Genomic DNA, 13,152 nt, shown 5'->3' with positions numbered 1-13,152 from the left:
TTTTTTTTTTTAGTAGACTTCATGCCCAGCATGAAGCAGAGAGCAGGGCTTGACCTCAGGATCCTGAGATCAAGACCTGAGGTAAGATCAAGAGTCAGATGCTTAAATGACTAAGCCACCCAGGTGCCCCCAAATACTAATTAATTAATTATTCTAAAGGACTTATTTCATAGTTGAAGATCAGTCAGTAACATGCAGTTATCTGTCCCAAATTACATGGAATGTAAGGACACGATCTAGTAAGTTATAGTGCAGTTTTAAACGCTGCTGTGTGAGCTCCAAACTTCCACATTAAAAATCTTAAAGACATTTTTAAATTTCAAGTATTCCTATTTTTATATAGCATCCTGCTCTTTTTTCTCTCTCAATACATAGTAAGAACATCTAAATTACTCATAGATAAAATACCATTTACTTTTTCCTATGACAATAATTTCTATCATATAATTCTCATCACATGATTTTAAGTGACAGAGTGAGCTTGGGCTGAAGCAAGATACTTCATTCCCTGACAAGGAAGACCAAGCATGTTTAAAGATCAGGGTCAAAACCTGTAGCAGCTCTGGGGTAGCAGTGTTAGGACAGTGCTAGGTGAGAAGCTGGTTTCCACAAAGTTCACTAATTCTAGAAGCCAGATTCTTAATGTTCACTCTACAGATGAAGAAATTAAATGATTTCCTACTTCCAAAGATTGCCTGTGTATCTATCACAGAGTTTTCAGGGAAACTGTTTGACTTAATTACAAGCATGGGCTGATAATACAACCTTCTGGACCTGCCCTTCCACCATGGGGGCCACTAGCCACCAGTGACCTTCAAGCTCTTGACTGTGGCCACTTCTATTGAGATGTGAATGTAAAATCATCACTGGATTTCAAAGACTCAGTATGAGGTGGGGGGGAATGTGAAATACCTCATAAAGAACCCTTACACTGATTACATGCTGGAATGACATAATTGGGTGTTCATGTCCTTTCGTTCTTTATTTTTTAATGTTGCTACTAGAACACTTAAAATCACACATGAGGTTCTTATTATGTGTATCTACAGCTCTCTTCTAGAATTCCCGCACCCAGTGGGGACACGAAAGGCCGGAAAGTAAGCGTGAACACTCCAGCGAGTGATGTTCACCCAGTAACAACAGGTGACGTGGCCATGGCAGGGGGGCGCCGGCTGGGGGTCTGTGGGGCTGGGAGTCAGGCTCCCCTTGTTCCCTCAGTGAAGACTTTGCACAAATAGGCGGGACAGAGTGACGGGAGACCTAGCCCACCGCTGTAAACGGAAAGCCTGTACCTTTTCTTACAAAGCTCCTGTTTTGTTCTGGGGGAAAGAAAACAAAAATGCTGGTGTAGTTTTTTTTTTTTTTCTAGATGCGTTTTAAGGGCAAGCGGGCAGCAGAGCTTAGATACAGACTTAGGGAGCGACCCTGTGACCTCAGAGGATGGGACCAGTGAGAGCAAGGCCCTCTCTGGGGCCACTGGGAGGTCCAGGCCGTGGCTGGAGGGGAGGCAAGAGTCATGGGTTCTGCTGAGCAGGGTGCTGACCCTGCTAAATCCAAGGGAGCAGACACTCCCAGTTTCAGCCCAGGTCAACCCTTCTGAGCGTCACACATCCCACACATCGGGAGAGCTCTGAGGGCTTCTCAGGCCTGGCCCCAGGGCTCACAGGTACCTTGCTGGTCGCATAGACTCCTGAGCCGGCTGCGGCCAAGCACCGGGGGTCCAGGGCCCCCTTACCACAGCACCCTGCCTCCAATGCCACTGGATGTGGACTGCCTAATTTAAAAACTATTTCCCCTTCTCTTAAACGACTCGTATATTCAATAGTACATTATGTTGACTTGACTCGTCACCAAAGCTCTCCCTTCACGTCTTCCCAGTTTCTAATGTTTTTAAAAAGGTTTATTTATTTGGTGGGGGGGAGGGGAAGGGCAGACAAAGAGAGAGAGATGGAGTGAGAGAATCCCAAGCTGACTTCACACTGTCAGCGCAGAGCCAGATTCAGGGCTCGATCTCATGACCCTGGAATCATGACCTCAGCTGAAACCTGAGTCAGAAGCTCAACCAGCTGAGCCGCCCAGGTGTCCCCTACACCCCCCCTCCAACCACCCAGAGTTTCTTTCATGAGCCAAATTAGTAACAGAATGTAGTTTACAGAACTACGTTTTTAAAAATACTTCCCATAGTGCCCTGTCCTGGTCCTCTGTAAGCACCTGTCTGACTGGTACATACTTGGTAACTGATAACAAAACAGCAGATCTGGGTGTCGTTAGGATTATCTAATACAACATCCTTACTTTAATGTCTAAGAAAGCAATTGCCTGAGGATGTCTTCCAAACTTCAAGATCAGTAAGGGATGGGATGCCTGGGTGGCTCAGTTGGTTAAGCATCTGACTTGAGCTCAGGTCATGATCTCACAGTTTGTGGGTTTGAGCCCCACGTCGGGCTCTGTGCTGACAGCTGAGTCAGATTCTGTGTCTCCCCATTTCTCTGCCCCTCCCCTGCTTGCACTGTGTCTCTCTCTGTCTCAAAAATAAATAAATGTTAAAAAAGAAAAAAAAAGATCAGTCATTTGTAATTTTCTAAAGCCCATTGCAAAGCTCTCTCCATTATAAAAAAATGTTTAATGTTTATTTTTGAGAAAGAGAGAGAAAATGTGAGCAGGGGAGGGGCAGACAGAGGGGGAGACACAGAATCTGTCAGCATAGAGCCAAGTGCAGGGCTTGAACCTACAGACCATGAGATCATGACCTGAATTGAAGTTGGACACTTAACCGACTAAGCCACCCAGGAACCACAAAGCTCTCTCCATCAGAAACTGCATGTTGGAAAATGTAAGTTCTATGTAAGGACAGGCAGCTGGAGTAGACTTTAAATAGCTGTTCCAGGGGCTTGCCCACCACCATCTCCAGATTTGAGGTCAAAAGCCAGGGATCCATAAAGAATTTTAAAAATGTACCTTTAAGATGGAGAAGCAAACCAAGAAACAAACTCTTAAACTACAGAAAGCACACTAGACAGGAAGTGGGAGGGAGGGTGGGGGAGATCGGTGATAGGGATTAAGGAGGGCACTTGCCAGGGCACCTGTGGGGCTCAGTCAGTTAAGCATCTGACTTTGCCTCCGGTCGTGATCTCATGGTTCAAGAGTTTGGGCCCCAGGCTGGGCTCTGTGCTGACAGCCTGGAGCCTGTTTCTGATTTTGTTTCTCTCTCTCTCTCTCTCTCTCTCTCTCTCTCTCTCTCTGTCCCTCCTCTGCTTACACTCTCTCTGTCAAAAATAAAATAAGCATTAACAAAACAGAGGGCACTTGCTGTGAAGAGTACCAGGTGATGCACGGAGTGTTGAATCACTGTACTGGGCCCCCGAAACTAATATGACACTACATGTTAACTGAAATTTAAAATTTAAATAAAAGCTTCCAAAAAAAAAAAAAATACCCTTATCTGACCTGCCCTCTTGCCGTGGACCTGGACAGAATCCTATCTCCCAATTAGATCTCTGGAGGTAGGTTTTAGAGTGTCCCTTAAAAACACTGGGGAGTGATTCTGGAGACCAATAAATAGGACTTAAAGGTGAGGAAGTGTAAAATCACAATCTAGGACTTATCAGAAAGTTCTGCAGTCTGGAAGAAAAAGAACACTGAAAGAGACACTTCTTTAGTTAGATTTACAGATGTACTCTGTAAGTTGAAACGACACAGTATCTACAATGAAACACAATATATACCACAAACAGGAAGCAGAACATGCTAGATTAGACAGCCACACAAAACAGCCGGAAGACAAGGCCCCTCCAGGGCACTGTAGGCATAGTCAGGACAGACAGAAGGATGCGGCATGGTTGAGCAACCACGATCCAGCCTTTTCAACCTGTATTTCACTACTTATAAAAATTTTTAATATTATTTATTTTTGAGACAGAGAGAGACAGAGCACAGGCAGGGGAGGGGCAGAGAGAGAGGGAGACAGAGAATCCAAAGCAGGCTCCAGGCTCCGAGCTGTCAGCACAGAGCCTGATGTCGGACGCCTAAGCGACTGAGGAGCTCGGGCACCTGTCTTTTACTATTTAATCCTCACTCTCCAACAAAGTAGGTGTAGACATCCTCACGTTAGAAGTGAGATGGAACAGTTATGTGGCCCGGAGTCACACTCCCAGTAGTAGGCCCGCTTGGCTCCAAAACCCAGGCCCTTTCCCCAGAACCCACCTCATCAGGGGGTCAGGGTGGAGGCTGACTGGACAAACAGCTAGAAGTGAGAAAATGAATCCAAATTTCAAAATGAGAGAAGACTGCAGATTGGAATAGAATTTCTGGAAGAATACACATCGAAAGAAATTGTATGTGCAATGCCAACATTTTTAAAGAACTGATATTTAAAGACTCTCATTAATCGCTATATTCCTACCAACACATTTAGGCATGAATACACAAGCGAGTTACATGCACTGGTAAAGTTGTGTGTGTGTGTGTGTTGTGTGTGTATTTCCATGAAAGAAACATATCTTCCAAAGATGTGACAACCCTGGTGAGTGTCCACTTCTCGAATGAATCAATATGGCTAAAGACATTGCAGCGCAAACGAAACCCTCAGAAGGGAAGAATTCGCTCCAAGATTTTCATATCTAATCATAACGTGGAGATAAAAGAAATCTCTAAGTTTCTGGAAGTTTCTGCCTCAGAAACATACTCCGAATCCCAGAAGGCGGGAGAGGAAGAACACTTCTACGAGGCAGAAGGCTGAAATGACGATGCGGGGACTCCGTAGCTCAGACTTGCTCTCCAGCCTCGGAATCCCTCCTGCCTCCTTCCCATCAGGATTGGATTCTCACCTGAACAGAGCAGACCTGAACTCGGGAGAGAGACGTGGGCTCTGCCTGAGCCGGGACGAGTGGAGCCACCCGGAGATTTTCATCTTGAACATAATCCCAGCTCGGTTCCACAAAGGAAAGGGGCCCATGGCTGGTGACCAAGGGAGCCAAAGGTCGGGGCTGGCGGGAGTGGCTGCTGGGAAAACACCGACCGTACTATGGACACAAACACCATACAGGACGATGGCTGCTGACCTCGCCACTTGCGGTAACAGTAGAACCCAAGGGGGGTGGGTGATCTGGAAGAGGATTCACAAGCATCAGGGGAGACACCCGGAGAAATTCCTGGCCCTCAACACCTAGGAGTCCCAGCTGACTGCAGTGCTGTTTGTGTAGAAACGAAACGGGACAAAGACAACAATGTAGGAGACGCTTGACATTTTTAAAGATTTACCTGAAAACCAGAGACCAGAAGTTTAACATCCAAATTCTAATGAAAGACAATGGCAAGGACATCTGTCTAATAAAAGACAGTTGCAAGGACAAAGCTTTCAAGAGAGTACAGAAATAGAAGGCGGGCCAAGAACAAAAATTAAAACGATGGTCTAAAGTCACCTGGCAAATTCCCGCTCTTCAACTGTGCTGTCCAGAGAGAACAGTACAACTTGAAAGTCACCCACATAAGACCAAGGCTCTTTGCTGGCTGCTCACCACTCTGCTCTCAGCGCCTGGAACACCAGCCAGTATCCAGGACCGTTTGAATGAACGGATGTGGGCACAACACTAAAAAAACTGCAGTGACCCAATGTCCACACAGGACAGGTAAGCAGGCCCTGTGGCTTTGTGCGGAGAGGAATCCCACAGACGCACGACTTTCCTAGGGGACAATTCAGGACACATGCCAAAGGCCTTTAAAATGTGCAAAATTCAATGCAAGAATTTTACTCAAGAGAAGTGTATTTATTTTTTAAAAAGGTCACTAGGGCATTCAACATGTTTTTGTGTACAATGAACCAAAGGAAAACCAGCTTGTGTCCTGCCCTGAGCGTCCCCGAGCAGAGGACTGAATAAACGACAGTCTGTCCAGACGATGGGATCCTCAGGGAGGATGTTGTAACAGAGTACGTTCACACGGGACATGACGGTGACAGAGAAGAAAGAGGGCTGCGAAACAGACCGTACAGTCCCGCCCTGTAGATGTGTGCAAGAGCTGACACCGTGCTCTCCAAAGTAGGGGGTGGGATCAGGGCGATCTTTCTCTTCTCGTTCATCTCTCTACCTTCATGTTTCTATGATGAATGTCTATTACTTACAAAACAAAATGGTCCAATAGAAAACCCTGAAGACGTTCACTTTTGAGAGATCCACACTACGGGTTGTGAACTAATGCCAAATAAAACACTGAACACCCTCTACCTCCTGGAAAGACACAACATTCTTCTTCATGTCTGTGGACATGTTTCCAATACTAGATTACACCCGGCTACCTGTGAACACATCTCCATTAGTCAGTCCCAGAAACGGGAGAAAACTGTAAGTGACTACAAAGAAAAACAAAAAATGGGCACTTTCATTCGGCTGTTTGGGGAGACCGTAAATCCACTGAACACCACGAAGTGAAAACCACCACACCGGCCAACACGGAGAGTCACGTGGTCAGCAGAAGAAACCTTCAACAGGAGATGCGTACCCATCAGACGCCACCTCACATAGAAGTGAGTCTTTAGTTTCAGTCCGAGCCCACTATTCATCATACTGTTCACCATGAAAAGACACCCATTCTGGACAAAAGAAACACGTTCATTCATATTTTATTCGAATAGGCTCACACATCAGGTAGTACCTGGAGGAAACCCAGGTTTCTATTAACAGAGGCTAAGTCAATCAGTTGGAAAATTGCAGCTATTACTACTGTATTTTTTTGAGGTGTAGAATTCAAAATACACTCTGAGAGTACAATGAATAAACTCCCGGTTTTCTAAGCTGCACAGGGGGAAAGGGCACGTTACCAAGGCACCATCTTTAAACTTCAAGTGTCCTGTTCACCTCCCACAACCAAAGGTTCTGTTCCAGTTTTCATAAAGCTCTAAATCTTTAGGAGACACACTGGGTCGCACTGTTCTGAAAGCATTTTCAAAATCAACATAAGCTATGGGTCGAACTTGATCTGGTGTCACAGTGGCGATGTCGGCACCTTGTAAGCTGCGAATGGGCCCGAGAGACGCTTCTCTGCACAGCTGGGTCATGTCAGCCCCCGAGAACCCCTCAGAGTGCTGCACAACCAGGGCAACCTCGTCCTCACTCAGGCAACACTGCTCCTTGGACATGAGGTTTGTCACGATCTGTCTCCTAGCTGAAGCTTCTGGGAGAGGGATATAAAGCCTTTTCACCAGCCTTCTCCGGGCGGCCTCATCGATTTCTTGGGGCCGATTGGTTGCCCCCACCACCAGAATACGATCTTCAGAAGAGGTGGTTGCTCCATCTAGCTGGACCAGAAATTCGGTTTTGATCCGTCTAGAAGACTCATGCTCACCATCTCCTCGCTGAGACAACAGAGAATCAATTTCATCAATAAATATCACAGCCGGTTGCTGGCACCTCGCTACAGCAAACAGTGCGCGGACCATTTTCTCCCCCTCGCCTACCCATTTGGAAGTCAAGGAGGAAGCAGAGATGCTGAAGAACGTTGCCCCAGACTGGCTGGCAATGCACTTGCCAATCAGAGTTTTCCCCGTCCCCGGGGGCCCGAAGAGCAGAATTCCTTTAGGCGGGCCTCGTAAACCGGTAAAGATGTCCGGCCTCAGCATGGGCCACACGACGATCTCCTTTATTGTGGCTTTGGCAAATTCTACTCCTGCTATGTCGTCCCAGTTTACAGGGGGGCCATGATCCATGATCTCGTTCATGATAAGTTCGATCATCTTTGGCTCCAGGTTTTTCAGACGCTCATCCACGGGATGTGCCGGCTCTGCAGGTCCTGCCCCAGAAGGCTTGTACTGCGTTCCCCCGTGCGGCGCTCCCCCGTCCTGCTTCGGGACAGGAGGAACGAACTTACCAAATATTCCCCGGGACCGACTGGCTCCCAGAGACTTCTTTACCCCACCATACGCTGACCCTGATACACGCTGGGGCTGCTGGTTCTTCCTTTGCTGATCTACCCACAGTTGCTCTTTTGCAGTTTTAAAACTAGGCAGGCCGCCCTCCTCTCTCTGGGTGCTGTCTTCTGTTTTAGGCAAAGCCTTATTTGCCTCTGGGGTGGACAGTGCGTCGATGATCCCAGAACCATAGAAAGCTCTCCTCTGCCATGGATTGTCATAGCCAGAGGGCAAACGGGACGGACTAGCGGAGAACTCATTCAGTCCTATGCTGGCTTTGGGAGAGCTGCTGTTTTCCTTTTCGGCGCTTCCAAACAGCGGTGTGGCATGCAATTTTGCGATGGCAAATTCACCGACAGGTGTTAGGGATGCAGGGCATGTCTGACTGGTGTTAGTCAGCGTAAGTGGCTGGGCATTCTGGGGACATGTTGAAGGACTGCGCTCTGGGATGTCTCGGGTCCTAGTTGTATTACAAGCTGTGTCAGTTACTGGGCCACTGTCCCCAGAGCCACCACGACCACTCGATTTAGGAGGATCGAAGACAACAGCCTCTTTGTGGATGAAGACCGATGCTGTGGCAGGTGCCGACAGAGACTCCCTGGCTTTGCTGCCGGCTCGCATCATCTCCTGTATGTTACTCATTTTGAAAACATTATTTATTGACAATCCAGACTGCCACTTGTCACTGTCGGTTTGCTGCGATCTTGCTAAAGTTAAAATGCTTTCCGCATAGTTATTCAAGCCAGTCTCGGCATTGTCAGAATCGATAACTGCAGAGTACTTCTCTGCATATTTTCTGAACAGCGTGGTGGCGCAGCGCTGGGAGATCTCCTCGTTTGCCCATGCGTACTGAATGCGTAATATCTGCGCTCGGTAGGCGTCTGCCTTCTGTCCGGCCGTACCCAGGCCAGATGTGATGGCGAAGTAATTCTTCTGCCATTCGCTCAGGTGCACAGACCTGGAACTGGGGGCCTGCATGCCGGACACTTCGAAGATGAGCACGGAAAACAGGATGCTCTCACAATTTTCCAATTTCACGTCAAGAGCTAACAGCAAAACCGTTTGGGCGCCCAAGTGGCTCAGTTATGTGTCCGACTCTTGGTTTCAACCCAGGTCATGATCTCGTGGTCCGTGAGTTCGAGCCGCACATCAGGCTCTGCTAATGCGCAGGCCCTTCTCAGGATTCTCTCTCTCCCTCTTTCTCTGCCCCTCCCCTGCTCGTGCACTCTTTGTGCTCGGGCCCGCCGCGTGCGTCAAATCACAATATTATTGAGTCTCTCACTCATTACCCAGAGATCTCTTTGTTTTCTAGTTCAGTGGGAGTAGACTTTATCCCCTCATAAAAAGGNCCTGACTTATTTCGCTCAGCCTAACACCCTCAAGGTCCATCCATGTGGCTACACATGGCCAGATTTCATTGTTTCTCATTGCCATGTAGTATTCCATGGTATAGATAAACCACATCTTCTTGATCCATTCATCTGTTGATGGACACTTAGGCTCTTTCCATGTTTTGGCTATTGCGGAGAGTGCTGCTATGAACACTGGTGTACATGTGCTCCTATGCCTCAGCATTTCTGTATCCCTTGGGTAAATTCCTAGCAGTGCTATTGCTGGGTCCTAGGGGAGTTCTATTGTTAATTTTTTGAGGAACCTCCACACTGTTTTCCAGAGGGGCTGTACCAGTTTACATTCCCACCAACAGTGGAGGAGGGTGCCCGTTTCTCCACATCCTCGCCAGCATCTAGAGTTCTCTGATTTGCTTATTTTAGCCACTCTGACTGGCGTGAGGTGGTATCTCAGTGTGGTTTTGATTTGTATCTCCCTGATGAGGAGGGATGCTGAGCATCGTTTCATGTGTCTGTTGGCCATCTGGATGATGAGGACAGATCATTTATAAGAGAATTGGCTCATTAATCACAGAGTTTGAGCATTCAAGATAAAGAGGTGACCTAATAATGCTTTACTATGGAGAAATGGTTTCAGTCCTGTAATTTTCCCTGCACACAGGAAAACATTCACATTTAGATGGAAAGGGTTTAAAATTCATCAGCAAAGGAAAGGCAACATGTGAGAGCAATGGAACTAGAGACAAACAAATCAGGAGAAACCACGCCGAGGTTTTCAGTTCCGTCCCTAAGAGAAAGCAGATGACCTGAGGGCTATCATGGAGCCCTTGGTTTCATCTGTAGAGCGAGAAAAATCACTGTAAGAATCAAGTCAAATAATGAATGAATATGGAAAAATGGTGACAAACACTATTCTCGGGCCTATCACACAAATATAGAAGCTGAGGCTGAGGCGTCACCAGCGATCACAGAGCCAGCATGCAACAGGGCGGGAATTCACACTTAGACACCACATACAAGACCCAGCAGCTGCTGCCCCCAAAGGTTACAGCAGCCCAGATCATAATTAGCAACCAGAATACACTAAATGTCTTCATGGACTTACTCGAAGATGAGCACGGAAAACAGGATGCTCTCACAATTTTCCAATTTCACGTCAAGAGCTAACAGCAAAACCGTTTGGGCGCCCAAGTGGCTCAGTTATGTGTCCGACTCTTGGTTTCAACCCAGGTCATGATCTCGCGGTCCGTGAGTTCGAGCCCCACATCAGGCTCTGCTAATGCGCAGGCCCTTCTCAGGATTCTCTCTCTCCCTCTTTCTCTGCCCCTCCCCTGCTCGTGCACTCTCTCTGAAAATCAATAAAAACATTAAAACAAATTTTAAAAAATTGAAACAGTCATTATAAATGAAATATGAGAACAAGCCTGCTAACATACAAACACTCCATGTCTAAACAGTCTGCCAGAAAAGTGCTTTTATTTTAGGTTTTTTCTCTCCACGTATTTTTATAAGCCTCCTTACATTAAGTCAAAATTCTTTTACCAGAATTACAAATGATTGTAATCATGTTTTGCTAGATGTATAGGATTTACCTCTCGATCCACAAGAAAAATATGTAAGAAAACTGCAATTCCGAGGAGTGCTGCAATAAAGGAATGTTGTAAAAACTAAGAATACCTGTATTTTAAAATCAACCTCCCAGGGTGCCTGGGCTCAGTCAGTTAAGCGTTTGACTTCAGCTCAGGTCATGATCTTATGGTTTGTGGGTTTGAGCCCCGGGTTGGGCTCTGTGCTGACAGCTTAGAGCCTGGAGCCTGCTTCAGATTCTGTGTGTGACTCTCTCTCTCTCTCTCTGCCCCTCCCCTGCTCATGCTCGGTCTCTCGCTCAGGAATAAACATTAAAAAAAAAAATCTACCTCCCAAAACTGCTGTAAATAGATCTTAAAAATTAATAACCTGTGGGTTCCTTTGGTGCACAAGCCGTGTTTAATACAGCTGTGTATCTCCCTTAACACTCTACAAAGAGCCTGTCACATCATAGGGAAGTGTTCATAAATCTTTTTTGGGAAAACAAAACAAAACTTAAGACCCAGTGGGATTCTAACAATAAAGCTAAATAAACAAGTCAAAAGTAGAACTGACTTCTGACACGCGGTTCATCCCACTGCCCGCTATACAATTTTAGTTTAGTCTCTTTGACGCAATACTGGAAGTGAGAACCTGAGAGGGGGGCTTGGAAAACACCGATCACCAACTTTCTCCTCACCAGGAACACCCTCTTCCTCTTGGTGGCTTCATGCCCCTCTCAGCACCTGCAATCCTGGGATTCCTCCCACAGCTCAGAGCTCTAGTCCCGCTGTTCCCAGGGTACCTTCCTCTCCTTTCTAACTTTCACCATCGTCTTCGAAATTCACCTTCCAGTCTCCTTCCTCTCAACCATTTGCCCAACAAATATGGACACGGAGAGCCAAACACCTGTTTGGCCAGCACTGATCAATGACACAGCCATCACCCGGTTACCATTTCAGTCACTTGTTACGGCATTTCTTCTGTCTAAAACTTATGGCTACATGCGCCTGGGTGGGGGCTCAAGCAGCTAAGCCTCTGACTTCAGCTCAGGCCATGATCTCCCGTTTTGTGAGTTCAAGCCCCGCGTCGGGCTCTGTGCTGACAGCTCAGACCCTGGAGCCTGCTTCAGATTCTGTGTCTCCCTCTCTCTCTGCCCCTCCCCTGCTTGTGTGCCCCCACCCTCTCTAAAATATAAACATTTAAAAAAATTTAAAACTTATGGCTAATTAACATTTACATATGAACCACATTTCAGTCTTTTTTATTTGGATAATTCCCTGCTTATTTTAAGAATGGGAAATTTGTCTAACTAAATGGTTGGCTTCTGCAGCAGGGCCTGTTTTCAATTACATTTGTATCCTCCCAGTATCTAGAACAGGGTATCCACGGGAATAAAAACTATTAAAATCGCGACGCAGCTCCCACCACCTTTCAGACACTGTGCCGGCCCCAGACGGAGAACAGCACAGGGTCTGTATTCTGGCTCAACCGCCCACCGGCCATGACCCTGAGCAACGCGGCTTAGCTGACAGGGGCTTTAAACGCCGCAAAGCACTCAGAATGGTGCTCAGCACTTAGAACAGACTCGACCAAATGCTCCTCGTCCTCAGTCCTAGCAATACGACCCCCGGGTCGGTGGGCGCGCAGACCTGCCGGGGACGCGGGGGCGCAGGCACCTGCCCAGGGCCCGCCCCCGGCCCAGACGCAGCTGGACGCCGCTGCTCCCGCGCCGGCCCGCAAGCCCCTCCCCTAGGAGTCCCTCCCCTAAACCGGCAGGCGCCGCGGCCACGCCCCCGGCGGGACACACTCCGGGCTCCGGCCTTACCCCAGCCCGGCCGCCCGGTCCCCCGCGCGGCCTCTGCCCCCGGGCCCCGCCGACCCCGCCCCCGAGCCCTTCGCGAACCCCGCACCGGCCTCGGGCCCGGCCTTCCGGCGCTTCCCCGCCTCCCAGCCGACCTGTGGACTCCGAAAAGCGCGGGGCCCGATGTGCGCCTGCGCGCTGCTTACGTGCTCGGGCCCGCCGCGTGCGTGCGTGCGTGCGTGCGTGCGAGGGGCGGGGGACGGCGAGGGCGCGCGGGGCCCCGGCGGAGGGGCGCTGCCGCCGCAGGGGGCTGGCCTGGCGGATGCGGCGAGAACGCGCGGCAGTGCTGGTGAGGAGGGGGCGTGCGCGAGGGGCCTGGCAGGTTGCAGGGTGGGGGTTACTGGGAGTGGCGGGCTGCCGGGCCTGGGGGCGGGGGGAGGGCTCTGGCTGAGAGAGGAGCGCGCGGGGGCGGGGCGCGGCGGCGGGGGGCGGGGCGCGGCGGCGGGGGGCGGGGCGCGGCGGCGGGGGGGGGG

General features: G+C 48.8%; 1 protein-coding gene and 1 long non-coding RNA gene across 2 annotated transcripts in view; one reads left to right on the top strand and one right to left on the bottom strand.

Annotated features, from left to right (window-relative positions):
* Nucleotides 1-6,599: 6,599 nt before the first annotated feature.
* On the bottom strand, nucleotides 6,600-8,997 carry FIGNL1 (fidgetin like 1). The gene has a single exon (XM_039235663.1). The coding sequence runs from the start codon at nucleotides 8,876-8,878 to the stop codon at nucleotides 6,848-6,850; it is 2,031 nt and encodes a 676-aa protein (XP_039091594.1). The 5' UTR covers nucleotides 8,879-8,997; the 3' UTR covers nucleotides 6,600-6,847.
* Nucleotides 8,998-12,890: 3,893 nt separating this feature from the next.
* LOC120234041 overlaps nucleotides 12,891-13,152 on the top strand; it is a 9,550-nt gene continuing 9,288 nt past the window's right edge. The window contains exon 1 of the long non-coding RNA XR_005528969.1: nucleotides 12,891-12,968. This is a non-coding gene — a long non-coding RNA (uncharacterized LOC120234041). The remainder of the gene's footprint in view (nucleotides 12,969-13,152) is intronic.

This window comes from Hyaena hyaena, unplaced genomic scaffold (assembly GCF_003009895.1).
Source record: "Hyaena hyaena isolate Hyena2069 unplaced genomic scaffold, ASM300989v1 scaffold_101, whole genome shotgun sequence".
Lineage (NCBI taxonomy): Eukaryota > Metazoa > Chordata > Mammalia > Carnivora > Hyaenidae > Hyaena > Hyaena hyaena.
This window is presented reverse-complemented; position numbering and strand designations above follow the sequence as displayed.

Bases quoted from the DNA above. Each gene is read 5' to 3' on its own strand.
- FIGNL1 (XM_039235663.1), bottom strand. From the start codon at position 8,878: ATGCAGGCCCCCAGTTCCAGGTCTGTGCACCTGAGCGAATGGCAGAAG.